This window comes from Bos mutus, chromosome 20 (assembly GCF_027580195.1).
Source record: "Bos mutus isolate GX-2022 chromosome 20, NWIPB_WYAK_1.1, whole genome shotgun sequence".
In the NCBI taxonomy this organism is placed as follows: Eukaryota; Metazoa; Chordata; class Mammalia; order Artiodactyla; family Bovidae; genus Bos; species Bos mutus.
In genome coordinates this window covers 17,510,979-17,531,259 of record NC_091636.1, presented here as the reverse complement: position 1 = coordinate 17,531,259, position 20,281 = coordinate 17,510,979, and the positions used below count along the sequence as shown (strand labels likewise).

The following is a 20,281-nucleotide window of genomic DNA, read 5'->3' as shown; positions in this document are numbered from 1 at the left end:
AAAATACTGGAGTGGGTAGCTATTCCCTTCTTTAGGGGCTCTTCCTGACCCACGGATCAAAACTGGGTCTCCTGCACTGCAGGCAGATTCTTTACCATCTGAGCCACCAGGGAAGCCCAGAATCCAAGTAGCAAATGGTAAAAAAAAAAAAAAAAAAAGAAAAGAAAAGAAAAAAAAATGGGAAAGGGAGCTCCAGCATATAGGTGGCCAACAAGCACGTGAAAAGATGCCCAACATCACTAATTAGTAGAGAAATGAAAATCAAAACTTACAATGAGGAGAGGGTGTGGGAAAAAAGGGAACACCATTGGTGGGAATGTAAACTGATGCAGTATGGAGGTTTCTCAAGAAACTAAAACTAGAGTTGCCATATGATCCAGTAATCCCACTCCCAAGCATATATACAGACAAAGCTATAATTCAAAAAGATACCTGTACCCCTATGCTCATAGCAGCACTATTCAAAATAACCAAGACACAAACAACTTAAGTGTCCATCAACAGATGAATAAAGATGTGATACATATACACAATGGAGTATTACTCAGCTATAAAAAAGGATGAAATGCCATTTGCAGCAACATGGACGGACCTAGAGATTATCAAAAATGAAGTAAATCAGAAAGATAAACACCATATGATATTACTTACATGTCGAATCTAAAATATGACACAAATAAATGTATCTATGAAACGGACTCACAGAAATAGAGAACAAGGTCCTATGTATAGCACCAGGAACTATACTCAATATCTTACGATAAAGCCAAAACGGAAAAGAATATGGAAAAGAACATGTTATATTATATATATATATATATATATATATAATTGAATCACTTTGCTGTTCAACAGAAATTAACATAATATTGTAAATCAACTATAGTTTAATAGATTTTAAAAAGAAAGGGGGCTCTAGGAACTAACTCCTAGTAGTTAGGGGGAAGCTCTCTTCTTCTGGGGCCTTGGAATAGGTTTTAGGTAAAGTTTCACCTAATTTCTGATGTGCAATTTGATAAACCATCAAAGTCCACAATAACATTATAGACAACAATACTGCATGATAAACTTCAAAGTCTCTAGGAGACTAAAACTTATTGTTCCCACTATGTACAAGAAATGATAATTATACGATACGTAGAGGTATTAGCTAACACGATCATGGTGACTATACTGTAATACACAAGCATATCAAGTCAAATTGGTGTACATCTTAAAGCTATACAATGTTATCAATATATTTCAATTCTATCTCAACAGAAACAAAAATTTCAAAGCCCACAATAAATAAACAATATCTTGCATACAGGATGGTTATTTCCATCATTTGCTAACACCTTTCTAAAATAATGCAAAGGGTATCCACAAAAGTAAAATACCAGATAGACAAAGAGAAGTAGCACAGAAAGGTCAATAAAAGTTTGGGATCTGGAAGTGCATGACTAGAGAAAGGGGAACCTTAGGCCTGCTAGGGAAGTCCACCAGAGCCCAGGCAAGCCTGGAATGGCCTTAGGATTGAAGACACCAAGTGTCTTGTTCCTAGGGTGTAGCTAGAGTCACCAACTTTCTTGTTTGCCCAAAACTGAGGTGTTTCATGGTACACAGCAGAACCTTCAGTGTTAAAATCTGCAAGCTGGGATGGTAGATCACACTAGATGTTTCTAGGTGGTGCAATCAGAAGGACTGGTTGAAAATCCAGGATCCTGCAAAGCCTAGCAACATCTTCTCCATATACAGCTCTTTTAAAACAAAATTAAGTCTAAAATATAAAAAAGTCATCAAACATTCTTGACATTCACACTTCCTAAATGTAGATGTCAATTTATAAAAATGAAAGAGCCTTTCTCTTAGCAACAAAATGTAAAAAATCCTTTAAAACTTTCTCATAGATATGGATAAAATATATATGCCTTCTCATCATTTCTTGGTAGCAAGAAATAGCAGACATTGTGTTCTCATATACCTGCTCTCGGGCTTCCTTGATAGCTCAGGCGGTAAAGAACCCACCTGCCAATGCAGGAGGTAAGAGGTTGGGAAGATGCCCTAGAGTTAAGAAATGGCAACCCACTCCAGTATTCTTGCCTGGAGAATCCCATTAATAGAGAAGCCTGGTGGGCTACAGTCCGTGGGGCTGCAAAGAGTCAGACACAACAGAGTAACACACACACACACATACCTGCTCTCTAGAGCTGGATATGTTTTTACTTAGGAATACAAAACTGAATCTTCACTACATCCAAGATTTCCAAACCTGGGAAACTCCTCCTGAATTCTGCAAAATTAGAATATTCAAGGTGGGGCCGGGATCTAAATTGTTAAAGCTCCCCATGTGATTCTCTGGATCAGTCAGGTTTAGAATTTATTGGATTAACAAGTGTTGGCAGGGAAGCCAGGGCAGGTGCCCACTGTCAAGACCTCAGGATGTATGTACGAGGAGACTGAGCAATCTGACACAGAGTCCTGGATCCATGGGGACCCTAGAGCTCTCTATCAGCTGCCGTCTTCACCAGTCATCTCTTTCACTGATGGGGACAGCAGATCTCACCAGAATGTTGACTTGGCACAGAAAGTCTATACCCTAGAATGCCCAGCCTGCCCAGAAAAGCTGAATCCTGAGAAACGTTGTTACAATTAACTCTGCCCTGGTAGGAGTCAGAATCTTCTGAGGATCAGTGATACAACTCACGGAGAGCTCTCTGTCAGACTCGGAGAAGGCACCACCTAGGAAGAGGCAGCAATCCTGTTCTCAGCGCACACAAGGCTCTGTGGGACGTGGCCTGGACTTCCCTCATCAGTCATTTTTAAAAATAACCCACAATTAGATTTTACTTCCCTCCATTCCATAAAAAGGGATCCAATAGCTAGAGGAGGTCAGTGTCTAAACTGAAACCACAAAATAAAGAATACCTCTTCCTGAGAAGAAGAAAAAGGCTAAACAATAGACATATGTAAAAGAGTAGACGAATGTTAACAGTAGACATTTCTTTTTACCACATATGTACTATATGGTAAAAAAAAAAAAAAAAAAAAAAAAAACTCTCATAAAAACACCTAGTAAAATACTCTAAAAATCTCCAATGGGGAAAATAAAAACTAACTTTTAATATTAACATGTGCTTCCCCCCTCCCACCGCAAATTTCATCATTAAACATTTCACTTCATTTAATGTTTTTTAAACATTTTACAGATGTTTCATATTAGTTTTAAATACTTAAGCCCTTGAAAAATGCCTCCAGGGATTTGCTATAGATTCCTTCAAAATCTGGACATTTCCCTTCCAGTCATGGATAGGGGGACAAACCCCATTTATGGGACAATGGGGCTATCTGGACCATTCTCGAGGAAACTGGGTTAGCAGTCTACAAGGTTGTGTTTCCAGACTGTGCAATGGGAATGGCGGACAGAGCCACCTTTATACTTACAACCATCTGGGCTTTTCATTCTAAAGCCACTGCTACTATCATTTACTACAAAGGCCCAGCCTGCCCAAGCATTCGCACTAAAAGAAGGCTCACACGCACAGGTGTGCTGTGGTTCCATTGTTGCCTTTCATCAGCCCTACTACCGACAGGTGTTCAGTGACTCAAACATTCAAAGGAAAACTGCCTTTAACTGCAAACACCATAGATAAGGGTCACCTGGGGTCATATTTTGCTAATTGGTACTTAACATGGTCTTTCCTCAAGCTCTTTAATGGTCCTCAAGCTATGGCTATTTTAGCAGGAGGCATTCATCCTGTTGGCTACCAAGAGTTTCTAGTTGATGAGACTCAGACATGCATCTGAATCGCTCCCAACAAATAACAAGTAATTAAACTAAAAGCAGGTAGACTATGAGGAGGATCACCTCTTCAAGTTACCTTATGATTTGGGTTCCCAGACCATGAAAAGCTGAGAGTGTAGGAGCAAAGTGACCATGGTTTCAGGGTTTTCTCAGGTGGCCAAGTGGCACAAAATGAGGCTCTTTCAGGTTTGCCAGAGCTGAATTCCTAATGCTGCACTCAATCCAATCAGCTTACTGAAGAGTTCATCAGGGAAATACTGACCCTGTCCTTTTACAACTCTGAGTCGGACACGACTGAAGCGACTTACAGAAGCAGCAACAGGCAACTAGGAAAGCCAGAAAAATAACAACCTTAGATACACAGATAATACCATTCTAATGGCAGAAAGTGAAGAGGAACTACAGAGCCTCCTGATGAAAGTAAAAGAGGAGAGTGAAAAGGCTGGCTTGAAACTCAACATTCGAAAAACTAAGATCATGACATCTGGTTCCATCACTTCATGGCAAATAGAAGGGGAAAAAGTGGAAACAGTGACAGGTTTCATTTTCTTGGGCTTTAAAGTCACTGCAAACAGTGACTGCAGCCATGAAGTTAAAAGACACTTGTTCCTTGGAAGGAAAGCTATGACAAACCTAGACAGCATGTTAAAAATCAGAGACATGACTATGGATGTGAGTTGGACCATAAAGAAGGCTGAGCACCAAAGAATTGATGCTTTTGAACTGTGGTGCTAGAGAAGACTCTTGAGAGTCCCTTGGACTGCAAGGAGATCAAACCAGTCAGTTCTAAAGGAAATCAACCCTGAACATTCACTGGAAGGACTGACGCTGAAGCTGAAGCTCCAATACTTTGGTCACCTGATGCAGAGAGGCAACACTTTGGAAAAGACCCTGATGCTGGGAAAGATTGAAGGCAAAAGGAGAAGGGGGCAGCAGAGGATGAGATGGTTAGATAGCATCACCAACTCAATGGACGTGAATTTGAGCAAACTCTGGGAGAAAGTGGAGGACAGAGGAGCCTGGCATGCCACAGTCCGTGGGGTCACAAAGAGTTGGACACAACTTAACAACTGAACAATAACAAGGCAATTGAAGACCTAGGACATTGACTCTTACGTTTCACCGTTTAGTGGACAGAAGAATAGTTCATGACCCCCATAAGACTGACATAATGCTTCAGACCAATCTGAAACATGTTGGTGTTGATGTTTCTTCAGAGTTAAAGCCGTTAAGGAATATATTAGTTGATAAAGGGAAGCAATTATTGAAATGCTTTATTTTTATAATTTTGCACCTTGTTCAAATTTTTGAAAGTGTCTTGAAGCCCACACTCCTATTTGAAAAACACAAAGAAAAACATAGTATCACAAAAACAACAATCATAGAAATATTAAAGGATAAAAATTAAAATGTGAACATGAATATTTCCCCCAGAAATCTATAAGGAATAATCAAAGCACTAATATTATTTATATTTATCACTTTTTCTATAAAAGGCTCACTGTGCTTTCTTGGTTCTACACAATACTGTAAATTAATCCTACTATAGGCTCTTCCAATATTCAAATATCTCTTCCCTAGAGAGTGTTATCTATCTTCACTTGGCAATATAACATATTTCTAATGTAAAAGAAGTCAACATGGAGCCCGAAAGGAAAAACAGTAACTGAAATAGACATTTCCTCAATGGGTTTAACAAAAGGCTGCAGATGATAGCAAAGAGTCAATGACTTGAAGATAAATTAACAGAAATCATACAACTGACAAAGAGAAAGAAAAAAACATAAAGAAAAGCCTAGTGATCTGTAGAACAATACCTGAAGTCTAACATACATGTAATTGGAGTCTCAGAAGAAAACAGAAGGAGATAATGAGATGGAAAAACATTTGAAGACATATAGCTAAATATCTTTCAAATTTGGTTAAAAGTATAAATTTACGTATCTCAGAAGCTAATTCAAACCCCTGAGCTGACCCCAAAACAAAGAGCAAAATGCTGGTTTTAAATGCTGGTTATCAATCATATTGATAAACGCAACATATGAGAATGGGGAAAAATCCCAGCTAAAGGATACTTTCTAGACTGGATAAACTGCAAGGCCCAGTTATACTCAGACCATAAGATTCACACTTTAAATATAAAGTTACATATAAGTTGAAAGTAAAAATAGGACTATATACATATTATACACACACACACACATACACACAGAGGCATAAATATATGTGTGTATGAGTGTATGCATGAGACACTATTAAGAAAGAGTGTATTTATATACACTTTAAGACAAGGAGCATTGCTAAAAATATAAAGGGAGATTTCATAACAAAAGCCAGGAAATTTTTTCAGGAAGACACAACAATTATATATGTGTGTGTGGCACCCCACTCCAGTACTCTTGCCTGGAAAATCCCATGGATGGAGGAGCCTGGTAGGCTGCAGTCCATGGGGTCGCTAAGAGTCGGACATGACTGAGCGACTTCCCTTTCACTTTTCACTTTCATGCTTTGGAGAAGGAAATGGCAACCCACTCAAGTGTTCTTGCCTGGAGAATCCCAGGGACGGGGGAGCCTGGTGGGCTGCCGTCTATGGGGTCGCACAGAGTCGGACATGACTGAAGTGACTTAGCAGCAGCAGCAGTGCACTTAATAAAAGAAGTTCAAAATATATAAAGCTACATTGAAAGACTAAAAAAAACTGAAAGACTGACTACTATAATCGGGGATTTTAAAATCTTTTTTTCAGTAATTGATAGAATAACTAGACAAAAAATAGTAAGGTTAGAGATGATCTCAGCAACACCATACAATACCATGATATTCCAACACAACACAATACCACTACACTTCACAACTGTTGCATGGAGCATTCACAGAGCACATGGAATGCTCATGAAGTTAGACCACACACTAGCCTAAAAACAAGCCTAAATTTTTTTTCAAAGACTGAAATCTTAAAGAATATGTTCTCTGGTAGCAGGAGGATTTAATTAGACATCAATGTTGATAAACTATCTGGAAAAGATGCAGGTATTTGGAAAATTAAACAATATATCTCTAAACCCATTGATTAAGAAGAACATCACAAGAAGCAAATAGTTTAAAATAAAATATGATGCAAATACTACACTCAGAAATTTGTGAGAGTCAACTACTAAAGTTGTTGTTAGAGATTTATCATTGTAAATACCAGGCTTATTCTTAAAAAGGAACATTTAAACTCAGTGATCTAAATTTCTACTTTAAGAAGCCTAATAAACAAAATGGTTCTATTAAAGTTAGTATAAAGAACATAGTTGTTTTTTTAAATCCCAAGTCAATAAAATAAAAAATAAATAACAAAAAAGTTAACAAAGGGAAAAGTTGGTCATTTGAAGACATTAATAATATTGATAAATATCTAGTAAGACTGGTAAAAGGGAGGTAGGGAGAAAAAAGAGAATTTATATTATCAAAGAGGGGATATCATTACAGATCTAGAGAAATTAAAAGATAGTAAAATATTTTGAACAATTTTATGTCAATAAATTTGAAAAATTAGGTGAAAAACACAATTTACCAAAACCAACCCAAGATGAAATAGAAAATGTTATATAGGCATAAATACTTTTCTCCTGCAGTGATACTGAATGTTTAAGACAACGCTCAATCACTACTTAACAAGTCAGAAATCTGGACACAGGGTAATTTAGTTAGGTCCTCTGCTCATACCGCTAAGGCCTTACAAGATGAAAATCAATGTGTCAGCTGGGCTGGTTCCTACCTGACTGTTCTGGGGGAAGATTCCACTTCCAAGTTTTTACAAGTTGTTGGCAGAATTCAGTTGCTTGTGGTTACAGGACTGAGGTCCCTATTTCCTTGATATATAGCCTTCTTTATCTTTAGGCCAACAATCCTCATGCTTCAAACTTGTGACTTCCCCTTCTGCCACATCTCTCTGACTCCAGCAAGAGAAAATTCTCTGCTTTTATTGGCTCAGGTAATTAGATTGGACCCACCTGAGAATCAGGTCAATCTTATTTTAAAATACATAGCATGACTTATATTTGCAAAGGCTCTTTCGTTATGTAACATAATTTACTGGTATGTTCCAGAAAGGCCACAGACATCTCAGCATGGGGTATGGAGAAGGCTATTCTGCTAAAGGGAGATAGGGACATGAGAGTGTAGGTAGTTGGATGATAGAGATATTTGTATATCAAAAAAGTGTCATTTGTTTAAAAAAAAAAAAAATGTCCACAAAGAAAACTCCAGGCTCCAATAGCTTCAGTGATAAACTCTACCAAACACTTTAAGCAATAAAATACATCAATCTTACACAACAAAATCATTCAAACAGCAAATTCCCAAACACTTCTCACTTGTTTTATAAGGTCTGCATAACTTCTATATTATAACCTCATTAAGGCATTAAAAGAAAATCATATATTAATATCCATTTTGAATTTGAAGGCAAAAATCTACAACAAATTACAAATTGCATCCAGAGAATATATAATAACTAACTGGCTTTATCTAAAGAATGTCAGATTAACTAAAAATCAATCAGTATAATCCAACAGAATAAAGGAGATAAACCATGTGATCATGGCAATAGATGCAGAAGAAGGACTTGACAAAATTCAGCACCCACTTGTATTGAAAACAAATACTCTCAGCAAGCTAGGACTCAAAAGAAACTTCTGTATGATAAGATATCTATACCACCAACAATAAAACAATTACAGCTAACTTCATACTTAATGGTGAAAGATGGCTTCTCCCCAAGACTGGGAATAAGATAAGAATACCTGCTCATCACTTCTCAACACTGCACTAGCTATCCTATCCTGTGGAATAAGAAATAGTGAGGAAAAAAAAAAAGGTCTTTGGAAAGAAAGAACTGCCTCTATTTGCAAATCATACAATCACTTATGGAGAAATTCTTAAGGAATTTAAGGATTTCAATTGATGGTGCTAAAGAATCTGCCTGTCAGTGCAGGAGATGCAAGAGACTTGGGTTAGATCCCTGAGTTGGGAAGATCCCCAGGAATAGGAAGTGGCAACCACTCCAGTATTCTTGCCCAGAAAATTTCATGGATAGAGGAGCCTGGCGGGCTATAGTCCATGGGGCCGCAAAGAGTCGGACATAACTGAGTGACTGAGCACTAGAAATAACAAATAAATGTAGTAAGGTCTCAGGACACAGTTTAGAGAAATAAATCAAAGAAAGTACAGAATCCAGATATAGATACCACGTAAAATTAATAACCTAAATTTCATTAAAATAAAAATTCTCATCAAAAGACACTCATAAGATATGAGTATTTAAGGCACAGACTGGCAGAGAATATTTTAATACATTTGAGGAACTAGTTTCAAAGCTATATAAATAAATATATAAACAACAGATTAAAAAAAAAAACTATATAAAGATCTCCTACAACTAAATAATAAAAAGACAACCCCAATAATGGATAAAAGGCTAAGCAGACACTACATAAAGGAAGAAAGGCAAATGGTCAGTAAACATATAAATATGCTAAAAATCACAGTCATCAGAAATACAAATCACAATGAGACACCACAACCGCCAATTAAAGTGGCCTTGATTTAAAAGGCCACTGACACCAGACACTGTTGAGGATGTGAACCCACTAGAATTTCACACACTGTTGGTGAGCATATGAAATGGTACTATCATTCTAGCTAGAGACTTGACTGTTTCCTACAAAGTTAAACAAAGACTTTTCCTTCACCTCAGCAATTCTACTTTTAGGTATCTACCCAAGAGAAATAAAAACATATTACTATAAAAAGACCAATATGATAACATTTATAACCTTCATTATAGTAGCCCCTAATGAAATTACCTCGAAATCCATCAACAGAAGAATAGATTTTAAAAGGCAGATTGATACACCAGTATAATGTGTCAATAAAACAAAATGAATTATTGACACATGCAACAACATGAATGAATTCCATACACATTATAATGAGCAAAATAAGCTAGACTTAAGAGTACACTCTATATATTCTGCAATATGTTCATTTTGTATGTTTTACAGAACTATCTAGAGTTCTAGAATAAACAGGACTAATTTATGATGATCTTACTATATCGGTAGATTAACCAGAAAAAGAAAGTAAAATAAAGGAACTTGTTGGGTTGAATGGAAATGTTCTATATCTTTATAGGTATGTATTACATAGGTGTATCTACTTATTAAGAATCATCAAATTATTCACTTAATATTCGTGCATCTCAATGTATAGAAGTATCTCAAAAACTATAAACAAATGAAAAATGCTAAAAATTTACATAATTCCAAATAAACCTAAAATATTTCATCTTCACAGGTCATAGTATGCATGGTAAAAATCTATGATCTATTAAGAGGGCTCCCCTAGAAGCTCTGGAACTTATTAGTGAATGATAAATGTAGAAAACTGTTGGATGACCTTTAACCAATACATCTTTTTTAGGCGGTGCAACTCCTCATAAATTCCCAGGAAAACTCAATTTTTAGCATATGGAATATGATGGTCAAGAAAGGAATTTGCAGTTCCAATATAAGCTTAAAATGGCAGGGGGAAATTGTGGTTATGCCATGTAATGATTCCACAACTCTTTAAACTGAAAATGGAAAATCATTCTTACACCATAGAAATTTGCTTTTATGGCAATTTCCCTCTCTACCCTCCACTTTCCCTTATAGAAGAAAGATGGATACTTGAGGAATTTGCTCAAATCGAGCAAGAAAGAAGTTCTTGTTCCTCCAGTGTTAACTGTGGCTTTTCTCCGTCTCTGTAAGGGATGAGGACTAAACTTCCATTTGTTATGTAAAGATAAAGGGATCATAATTGAAGTTGGATGTGGTAGAAATTCAACAGTAATAAAATGCAAGATTGCCTGTGGACTTCTCACAGACAAATGAAACAACGTTACTTAGGTCTTGTTTCTAAGTTTTTTTGTTGTTGTTATACAGCATGGCTGTATTTAATATCTATCGTGCTTTCCACCTCAACTTCATTTTCAGCCTACACTTTCTACACTTTCAGCATACTCTTTCTTCAATCTTCCTCATTTTTAGCCAAACAACCTTTTTTGGCACACCGCTCCACGCTTTGAGTAGTTGTTTTTCTTTGGTTTCCTAAGTAGCTGGGAGGGATTGGGGGCAGGAGGAGAAGGGGACGACAGAGGATGAGATGGCTGGATGGCATCACTGACTCGATGGATGTGAGTCTGAGTGAACTCCGGGAGCCGGTGATGGACAGGGAGGCCTGGCGTGCTGTGATTCATGGGGTCGCAAAGAGTCAGACACGACTGAGTGACTGAACTGAACTGAAGTAGTTAGAGGGCTCTCTGTACTTTCACACTTACATGAAGAAAGCTTGTGGTTAACAAAACTGAAGATGAAGCATTTAAACACAGACAATGAACTCCACTTTGGTCCTTGGAGAGTGTAAGTAAAGCTATAAGAAATTTAAACCAGGAAGACAAAGAGCTAGCCATTTTTAAAACACTGACCCTTCTCAAATATTTGATTTAGTTTATATAAGATAATTTTATAAACAGAAGAAACAATTTTCCTTTTTCTGATCCAAATGAAAATCAACATGGCACTCATTCTTTATATCACCTTTTTGTGTCTTCTTAAGGAACCCAAAATAATAGCAGAAACAACATGGGCTTCCTAGAGATCTAGCAGAATTTTGAATTTACCGTGTTGGTCAAGTTGTTTAATCATATAAAGCTCTAGTTATCTGCCTGTAATTAAGGTAATGGTGACCTCTAGGACTGTTTTATATTTCTCACACACACACACACACGCACACACATAGATCTGACTGCAAAGCACAGTGCTTGGCACAGACAAAGCACTAGATAAACTGGAATTTGTTCAATCAGGCTCCTGAATCAAATGATAATTTGCTCATGAAAGTGTTGCCCTTAAGTCATGAGCACTGCTATTCCCCATTTCATTTGGTCCTCGGGATTTATGGAGGCACTAAAGGAAAAAACACAAAATGACCATCTCCTGCATTAAAATTGTAATCCATCATGTGGAACACTTACCAAATGCTATTCCTGGTTATTTAGTTGGAAATACAGACAGCAAAGACTATTACTGCTATTATCCTGCATTTTGCATCAACTCAAAGAGAAATATTCTTCAGAAAATTTGCATATATCAAAGACAGCTATACTGAACAGAGCACCAAGCTATGTACAAAGGCACAATAAATACTTTTTTAAAATATATTGAACAATTTTAAAGGGTTCTTTGACTTAAGAAAATATAAAAAGTAAATTAGCATTTTAAATGATATGGTTTGGTCTTTAAATGGAAAAAATGTCAATTATTCATCTGATTATATTTTCATATATCAAAGTCATCTGGAATGTGATTATGATTCACAAGTGCAAGTGCTAAGACAATATCTGCCATATATATAAAGCATGTTTATAGTTTTTATTCTTCCTATCATTATATATTTTTGAAAACCTGACAGTAATTGAGAGTTGGCCACCACAACAATTTACTTGGTAAACTGAATCAATAAATGTGCTTTAAATATACTACAGAAAAAAGTTTTTTATTTTTTTTAATGTACATGTTATTCAATACAGCATTTGGGCATTAAAATTTTTAAATTAAAAAAACCAAGTTAATGAATAAAATACATCCCAAATATGAAAATAACTGCAGAAGCAAATTAATTTTGTTACCCGTTTTTATACTAATTATTCATTAAAGTTCTGACTAAATTTTAGAATTGCAGTGCCTACTACAAAGTTGATATGAATTGATTTAAAATATTTCTTAGGACACTAATTTCATGTAGTTCTGTAATATTTTGATGACCCTTCTGAACAGTCTAAGCAATACCTGTAAGAAAATAAATACTGTAAGAAAATAAAAATCAAGATGCACTGTGATCAATTTGTTAGTAATTTATTTTAACATAAAGACTTCAGTGCATATATGGGGTTAATGTTGAATACTAACAATCTACTTTTAAAGTCTACTGTCAATGTTTACTTGTAATCAAATATGATTAATGTAGCCAGTTGGCTCTTGGCAGTAACTCCAGTAATGGGAAATTATCATAAGCCAATACATCTTGATTACAACAGCCTGTACCTTTATTGTCTGTCCAGATTCTTTTCACATCAGGTCTATAATGAAAAACTAAGTCACAAAGACAGGTATTAGAAGATACACAGCAGGGCAACTGTTCTCTGGAACAAATCAAGTTTTCAGTAACTCATAAGGCAATTTGAGAGCTTTCATTAATATAATGCTTCAACAAACAGTTAAATTTTTTTCACTGAACAGTCAACATCTCTTAATATACATAACCCATGAATGAATATTAGAGTGGGTTGCCATACCCTTCTCCATGGGATCTTCCCGACTCAGGGATCAAACCCGCGTCTCTTACATCTCCTGCATTGGCAGACTCGTTCTTTACCACTAGAGCCACCTGAGAAGCCATACATAACCCACACCATAAATGAAAAGTAAATTGACGCATACGTTTAAAGCTCTTGATTTTTTGAGGAAAAACAGTTGGAAAACCTTTAAATTCAAATTAAAGTCAAACATTTATATTGCTGGATTTGGCAGCAGGGGTGGGTTCTCAAGAGAGACAACACGTTCCAAACGGTGTGTTCCATTCCCTCTCAATTCATTCATAAAGTGCCTTTCTGTTACGCAATGGGATCACTCTCCTTGATAATGAACACAGGCTGATGGTTAGTAATAACTGATTGTACATACAAACGAGAAAGCATCACTCATCTTTACTTAAAAACAGAACTTAAGCACGATGCTTAGGCAGAGGCACCTTTGCAGGGAGTCAAAGGAAGCAAACATAAGAACGTGACTTAAACAGGAATCGGAACGGAAAACAAATGGGCACAGTAGTCAGGAAAGCTTGGAGGACAGTCTCTGAAACGCAGGAGTAAACCAGTGTGGACACAGATAAAGGGCTTGCATACTTCTGGGAAGAGTGAAGCCCTTAAGTGTTTGCTGATTATTACTAGAACCCTAATTGAAGAAAGGGACTTTGGGGACTCTAACATTGGTTTCTCCTTTCTTAGAGAGCTCTTAATTAAGCGGAATTTGCTCTATACCGACTCCAGCAGACAGCTCGCAACACCAGACCTGGTGTGTCTGCCCCGTGATCACGAACCAGGCAAGACAGGAGGAACAATCAATACCAATAGGAGATGGCATGTTCCTCTGACTTTTGTTTGCCCGGGTTGACGTTCTAGACACTCTTATCCTCCTTGTGGAGCCCGGGAAGATAATGTATACTCCTATCCCTCCTCAAAACAGCCCCAATCACAGCCCCGCGGAGCGGGGTTCTGTCCCCAGGACCAAGTCTGAACCGCGTCCCGGCGGATGGCTGCCTAAGACCTTCCCTTAGATCGGGCGCAGTTTGTACTTGGAGCGAGGGAGAAAGCGTCTCTCTCAATTCCTCCCGAGGCCACACTTTCTATATAGACCCACCTGCATGGGAGCTTCGTGTCTCATTGTTCGCAAAGTGTCCTTTCTCCCTGGCTAACACAGTGCTGGCTCGGGCGCCCGGTCAAGCGTGCACAGCCCGCGCGCTTCACGCTCCACTCTGCACTCGGGGTTCGCTAACCGGCTCCAACATCAGCACTGGAGCTGTCCCTTCCTGGCGCCGCACACGCGTACTGGCCCGGAGCCCCGAGTGCTCCTGGGAGTTGTAGTCTAGCCTAGCTGAGCTTCTCCGCAAACCGGGGAGCAGTAAACTACATTTCCCGGCAAGCCAGCACTTAAACGGGCTGCCTCTCCAGTAGGACTCGGCCGCGGAGCCTCCCTTCTCTTTTGGACTCGCTCCTGGTTGTTAGTGCTCTCAGCCTCCCGAGCTATTTCCTCGCAAGGTGCAGGCGAAAGTGACCTCAGTTCATTCATCTCAGCTGGAGATTTTTCTTTGCTACCTATCGGCTTCCGAAGCTAGATTGTGATTTTCCTGGTTAGGAAACGCACTACCTTGTGCTAATTTACAATCTAAACGAAACCTGCACTGTGTTCTGGAACTCTCCGCCCTACACCTCCCCATTCCCAATCGGGAAAGTTTGTACATTTCCATAGGCAGAGTAGGGTGGTTTTACAATCTCATTCAGCAAACGCGGGGGAGAACGACAATGAATGGTACACACATAAAGAAAGCGGTTTACTCACACAGTTGCACTGAGAAGGCGCCCACGCGCGCGAGTATACTCACACACACACTCACACTCACACACACAAAGTCCATGAAAGCGAGATTTCACGCGGAGCAGGCGGAGGAGCTCCCTTCTGCTTACCTTTCCGTACAGCTCCATTGCAACTCAAGGTTCCGAAATTCTCAGTAATCCCTCCTGCTCCAAGTGAGGTTAAGGTCTCACGCAGGAAGCCGAGCTAGACGCACTACACAATGGAAGGGGTGGGGGTGGTGCCCGGCGGAGGGAGAAACGAGGGAAGAGAGTAGAGTACAGCTGATTTAGATAGACGGGTTTTTTTCCTCCGAGGGGAAAGCTTGGAGTCTTCAAGTACCGGCTGCAGAGAAAGAACTGGGAGTCTTAGGAAGTGCCAGGAGAGCGATCGCACCGGGCAGCCCCTCCCCAGGCCCTCCCCCGGGCACCGTCCACCGTCATTAGAGCGCACACACAACCTCTGCCGGCCCAAGGCTGGAGAGCTGATACGGGACTGGGTTATTTACCCAAAGCAAGTCATATAAAATGAACACATTCATCACCAGAGCCCAGAAACACCGTCACAGAACAAGATAGGAGACCTCTATTAAGCTATCCTGTCCTTTCAACAGAGAGTCATTCCTTACATTACAATCATACTCCTCCCTGGCTGGTTCAAAAATGGTTTTGAAATCTTGGAAAATGTACTTGTATTACACTTACCTTCCCCTCAACTGACAAATATGTGTGACTATCCATATTCTCTGTACCCATCTAAAAACTCCTTTTCCCCCAAGAGTGAATGTTAATCAGTGCAGTAATGATTCTTGCCTTTCACTTTGTGGTCAGAATAATTACTGGAGGCAGAATGGAGAAGGAATGAACTTGATACTGACAGAAATATGGGAGTAACAACAGCAAAAACAGCTTGAAACTTCATTGCACTAGACAAAGCAGTAGAACAGAGGTTCTTAAATGTGCTTGAAAATCTCTTGAAGGTGCTAAAATTCGTATTCTCAAGGCATGCGGAGAGATTCTGATTCACTAGATGTGACCGAGGAGTCTGAGAATTAGCATTTTCAACAAACACCCTAGAGATTCTGATGCAGTGCTCCTTTGCCATTATTTGAGAAATACTGCCTTAAAATCTTTCATATGTAAGAATTTTTCAAAAGTATAAATCTCAAAACTTCATAGACTGACTCAATATTGCAATAACAGTGTACTGGGAAACTACCATGTTTTAAATGTTCTATTAATTTTAGATTGTGCTTTTTGTTTTGCCTTCAAAAAAAAAAAGAAAGAAATCTAAGACCTGTTTTCAATTCTTGCAATCAATGAAAATATAATGTGGTATCACCTAGGTAAATAGTTTTTATAACTACTCAGAAAACACAGTTGAAGCACAACTCCCCTCACAGTTGAGGTTATGTGAAGGTTAGAGCAATTTCATTTAAATTAACTAATAACAAATAAAATTAAAAGGTAAAAACCAATATCAATATATTTTTCAGTTGCTTATTAGACATAAGCCTTCTGCAAATAGTTATTGACATTTAATGATAAGAATTTGCAGAGCCACATAGAGCTTGTCTTTCTTCAAAAGAATTTCCTGTATCTTTTGTACTATCATGATCACCTTCTGAAACTCTCAGAATTCAGGGTCTGATACTACAGAACATGTTAAAATATTACAAATGTTGAAACCTTATGGGTTTATTATTGTTTGAGTAAACCAAGAACCCCTGAAAATTGAGCTGCAAAAAAAAGAGAGTTGTGAAAGGTTAAGGGGATCTTAATTCTGTTTTGTTTCTCCTGCCTTCGTTGGTTATTTAAGTGGGTTAAGAGAGTGAAAAAAAGCTAGCCAGTGATAAACTAAAGAAACAAAAATGGACAGGACCTCAGTTATCTCCCTAAAGTCAAAAAAGCACTTTATCGGTCACCATCTATGAGTTTCATTCCCAAGATGACCGCTGGAGCTCCAGCTCTTCCATCCACAGTCCAGCTGGCAAGAAGGAAGAAATGATGATGAAAATGATGCATCCCAGTATCCCTTTAAATACACCACTGCTCTTATATTTACAATGCCTAGAACTTCATCTTGTGATCATACATACTTGCAAGGGAGACTGGGAAATGTAATCCCTCTTCTGGGTGAACCTGTGCCCAGCTGAAAATCAGGAGTTTTATAAAATGGCTAATGGGGAAGAACTGGAATGGGTAGCTTATCCCTTTTCCAGGGGGTCTTCCCAACCCAGGAATCAAACTGGGGTCTCCTGCATTGCAGGCAGTTCTTTACTAGCTGAGCCACAAGGGAAGACTGCTGGGAAAGAATAGGGACTGACAGACAGCTGGTAATTTCTATTACAGGGCATGCATGCTGTGCTAAATTGCTTCAGTTGTGTCTGACTCTTTGGGACCCTATGGACGTTTGCCCACCAGGCTCCTCTGTCCATGGGATTCTCCAGGCAAGAATACTGGAGTGGGTTGCCACGTCCTCCTCCAGGGGATCTTCCCAATCCAGGGATCCAACTGCATCTCTTTTGGCAAGTGGTTCTTTACCACTAGTGCCACCTGGGAAAACTATAAGATAAATCTTGCTGCTTTTTTCTCTTTGCAATTTTACTGAAATGTAAATGTCTAATAATTTTAAAATTCATCCACTCCCAGGGATCTCTCTAATTTAACAGCCATCAAAAAGCCTTAGAATCAAGGAATTACCCAAAAGTTAGAAAAGTCTGACTCTTGTTGAGGAAATAAGGAAAGAGGGAAGCCTTCTACAGTTCCATATGAATCTGGGGTTTAAAAGATTTAAAAGGCAAAGTAGAGTTAAGTAAAGGCAAAACAGTTAAGTGTGGGAGGTGGGAGGTGGGTTCAGGATGGGGGACACATGTACACCCTTGGCTGATTCACGGCAATATATGGCAAAACCGACTACAATATTGTAAAGTAATTAGCCTCCAATTAAAATAAATAAAATTTTAAAAAGAGAGCTAAGTGAAGGCAAAGGGGCCACCAGTGAATGTCACAAAGTATGTAGCTTAAGCATGTCCCCCATTAGAAAGTAGAGCAGGCTCAAAGGTCCTAAGGTCCAGAAAGCATGACTTACCCAGAATCTCAGAGATGAGAGAGATAGCTGAGATGAGAACTCTTAGGTTTTTGTCTTTGGATTTAGTTTTCTTTTCATTGTCCAACATCACGATTCATTGTTGATTGGCTTTTAGCAATCCTATGTTTATTTGTTATTTACAAGTATTCACTTTTTTTTTTTTTTTTGGTTTATCTATTATTCACTTTGTTTGTTATCAGTCCCTGTCTACATCAGCTCCAGTAAGGTTCTGTCAAGTAAAGTTAAATGTGTGCGTACTCAGTTGCTAAGTCATATCCAACTCATTGCGACCCCATGGACTGTAACCCACCAGGTTCCTCTATCCATGGGGTTTTCCAGGCAAGAAAACTGGAGTGGGTTACCATTTCCCCCTCCAGGGGAATCTTCATAACCTAGGGAGCAAACCTATGTCTCCTGCACTGGCAAATGGACTCTTTACCACTGAGCCACCTGGAAAGCTCTCAATGAGTTAAGTAGGTATAATTTATTTGGCCCAAACAGAGCCAAGAACCAGGGTAATTAATTATTAATTAGTAATGATGATGTTGGTTAAATGAAAAATAGCATTAAATACTTTGTTTCTAGCACTGTTACCATCTCTCTGTTAGGACTTGTGCTGAAAAATAAAATGACTGAGGTTTGATATAAGAGATAAGCGTAACCCCAGGGATTCACTTATGCCCCCATGCAAGCCTTACTCAAATCCACAGTGCATGGGTGTTGCTGGATGTCTAATCCTAGGTGTTTTGGGGATCATTTCCAAACAAGCAGGATGCATTCTGGACTGAGCCCTGTTACCTTTGTCTGACTATCTGTGTTGAAGTAGGCTTTGATTTCAACTTTGTGCAGCGTCTGTATCAAGAATTGTTATTGATTGTCTCATGTTCCCTTTGGAAGAAATTGAGTATCCCCGAGATGTTATTGATTTCTTTTTAATTAAAAGAAAAATCATTTTAACTCATTATTGCTCACCATGTCTCCACCCACACCTAATCAAAACAAGTCAAGTGCTTTGTAAAAAATAAATTCACTCCAACTAAATGAAAAAAAAATTGATGCTTTCTTTCTATAGCATAAATATGATATTATTCATGATAGATCATTTTCTTCAATACTCCTCTGTGGTAGGCACTCTGTCTATATTATTCTATCTAATCCTCAATAATATTGCAAGGTAGCATTATTACCTTATTTTACAAAGAAGAAAAAGAATAGAAAGTTTAAGTATTTGGTTAGGGACACCTATCTAGCAAGATGTTGGGCTAGGATTTTAAGCTTAGAATTATCTGTTTCTAAAGCCCAGATTCTTGCCCATAGTCTTACTCACAAAAGGTAATATTGCTTCAAGATGATATGTTTAAAATGTATTACAGAGAAGTTTTACTGGACTTTGTTGCTGTTATTTACCTTGCTTGGAAAAACGGATACTACATATAGTCCTGTCATGGAATTACTGGGTTACTTATATCTTTCCATATAACAGTTTTAAATTTGAAAACTACCAACATTTTCAGGACTTCCCTGGTGGCTCAGATGGTAAAGCGTCTGCCTGCAATACAGGAGACCCAGGTTCGATCCGTGGGTTGGGAAGATCTCCTGGAGAAGGAAATGGCAACCCACTCCAGTATTCCTGCCTGGAGAATCCCAGGGACAGGAGGAGCCTGGTAGGCTACAGTCCATGGGGTCGCAAAGAGTCGGACACGACTGAGCGGCTTCACTTCACATCGCTTCACTTCACCAACATTTTCAGATACTGATTTATTTGGTGCACTAGAAATATTATGAAGGAGCTTCTTATAAATTTCAGATCATTGGTGAAGTATACATGTTCTATTTCCAACTCACAGAAGATAATTTTAGAATAAACAGATCATAATTATGCAAATTATGAGAAAAACAGAAGAATTCTAAACAACAATCCCCACATTTTACACAAGGTTCTTATTCAGCTACAAGTTTCAAATTGGTAATCTTGTGAAAAGACTATGTGACCTACAGTTTTAATAGCCCATGGCTTACTTCCAAAGAGATAGATATCATTATCTTTTTAAAACAATTATCTTGTAAAGTCATTACAAAATTTGAAAACAGTTTTATAATCAAGACCCAACTTAACTATCTGGAGTTTAGATATGAAGTTTGCTACCTCTAGGCTCTTAACTGGTCAAAAAAGAGTCAATCTAACATACTA

General features: G+C 38.3%; 1 protein-coding gene across 1 annotated transcript in view; it reads right to left on the bottom strand.

The window, feature by feature from the left end:
• The window catches only part of RAB3C (RAB3C, member RAS oncogene family), a 145,562-nt gene extending 130,335 nt beyond the window's left edge, over nucleotides 1-15,227 (bottom strand). The window contains exon 1 of the mRNA XM_005889046.2: nucleotides 15,114-15,227. Within this exon, the coding sequence (XP_005889108.2) occupies nucleotides 15,114-15,131 (18 nt within the window). The 5' untranslated portion in view covers nucleotides 15,132-15,227. The remainder of the gene's footprint in view (nucleotides 1-15,113) is intronic.
• Between the last annotated feature and the right edge of the window lie 5,054 nt (nucleotides 15,228-20,281).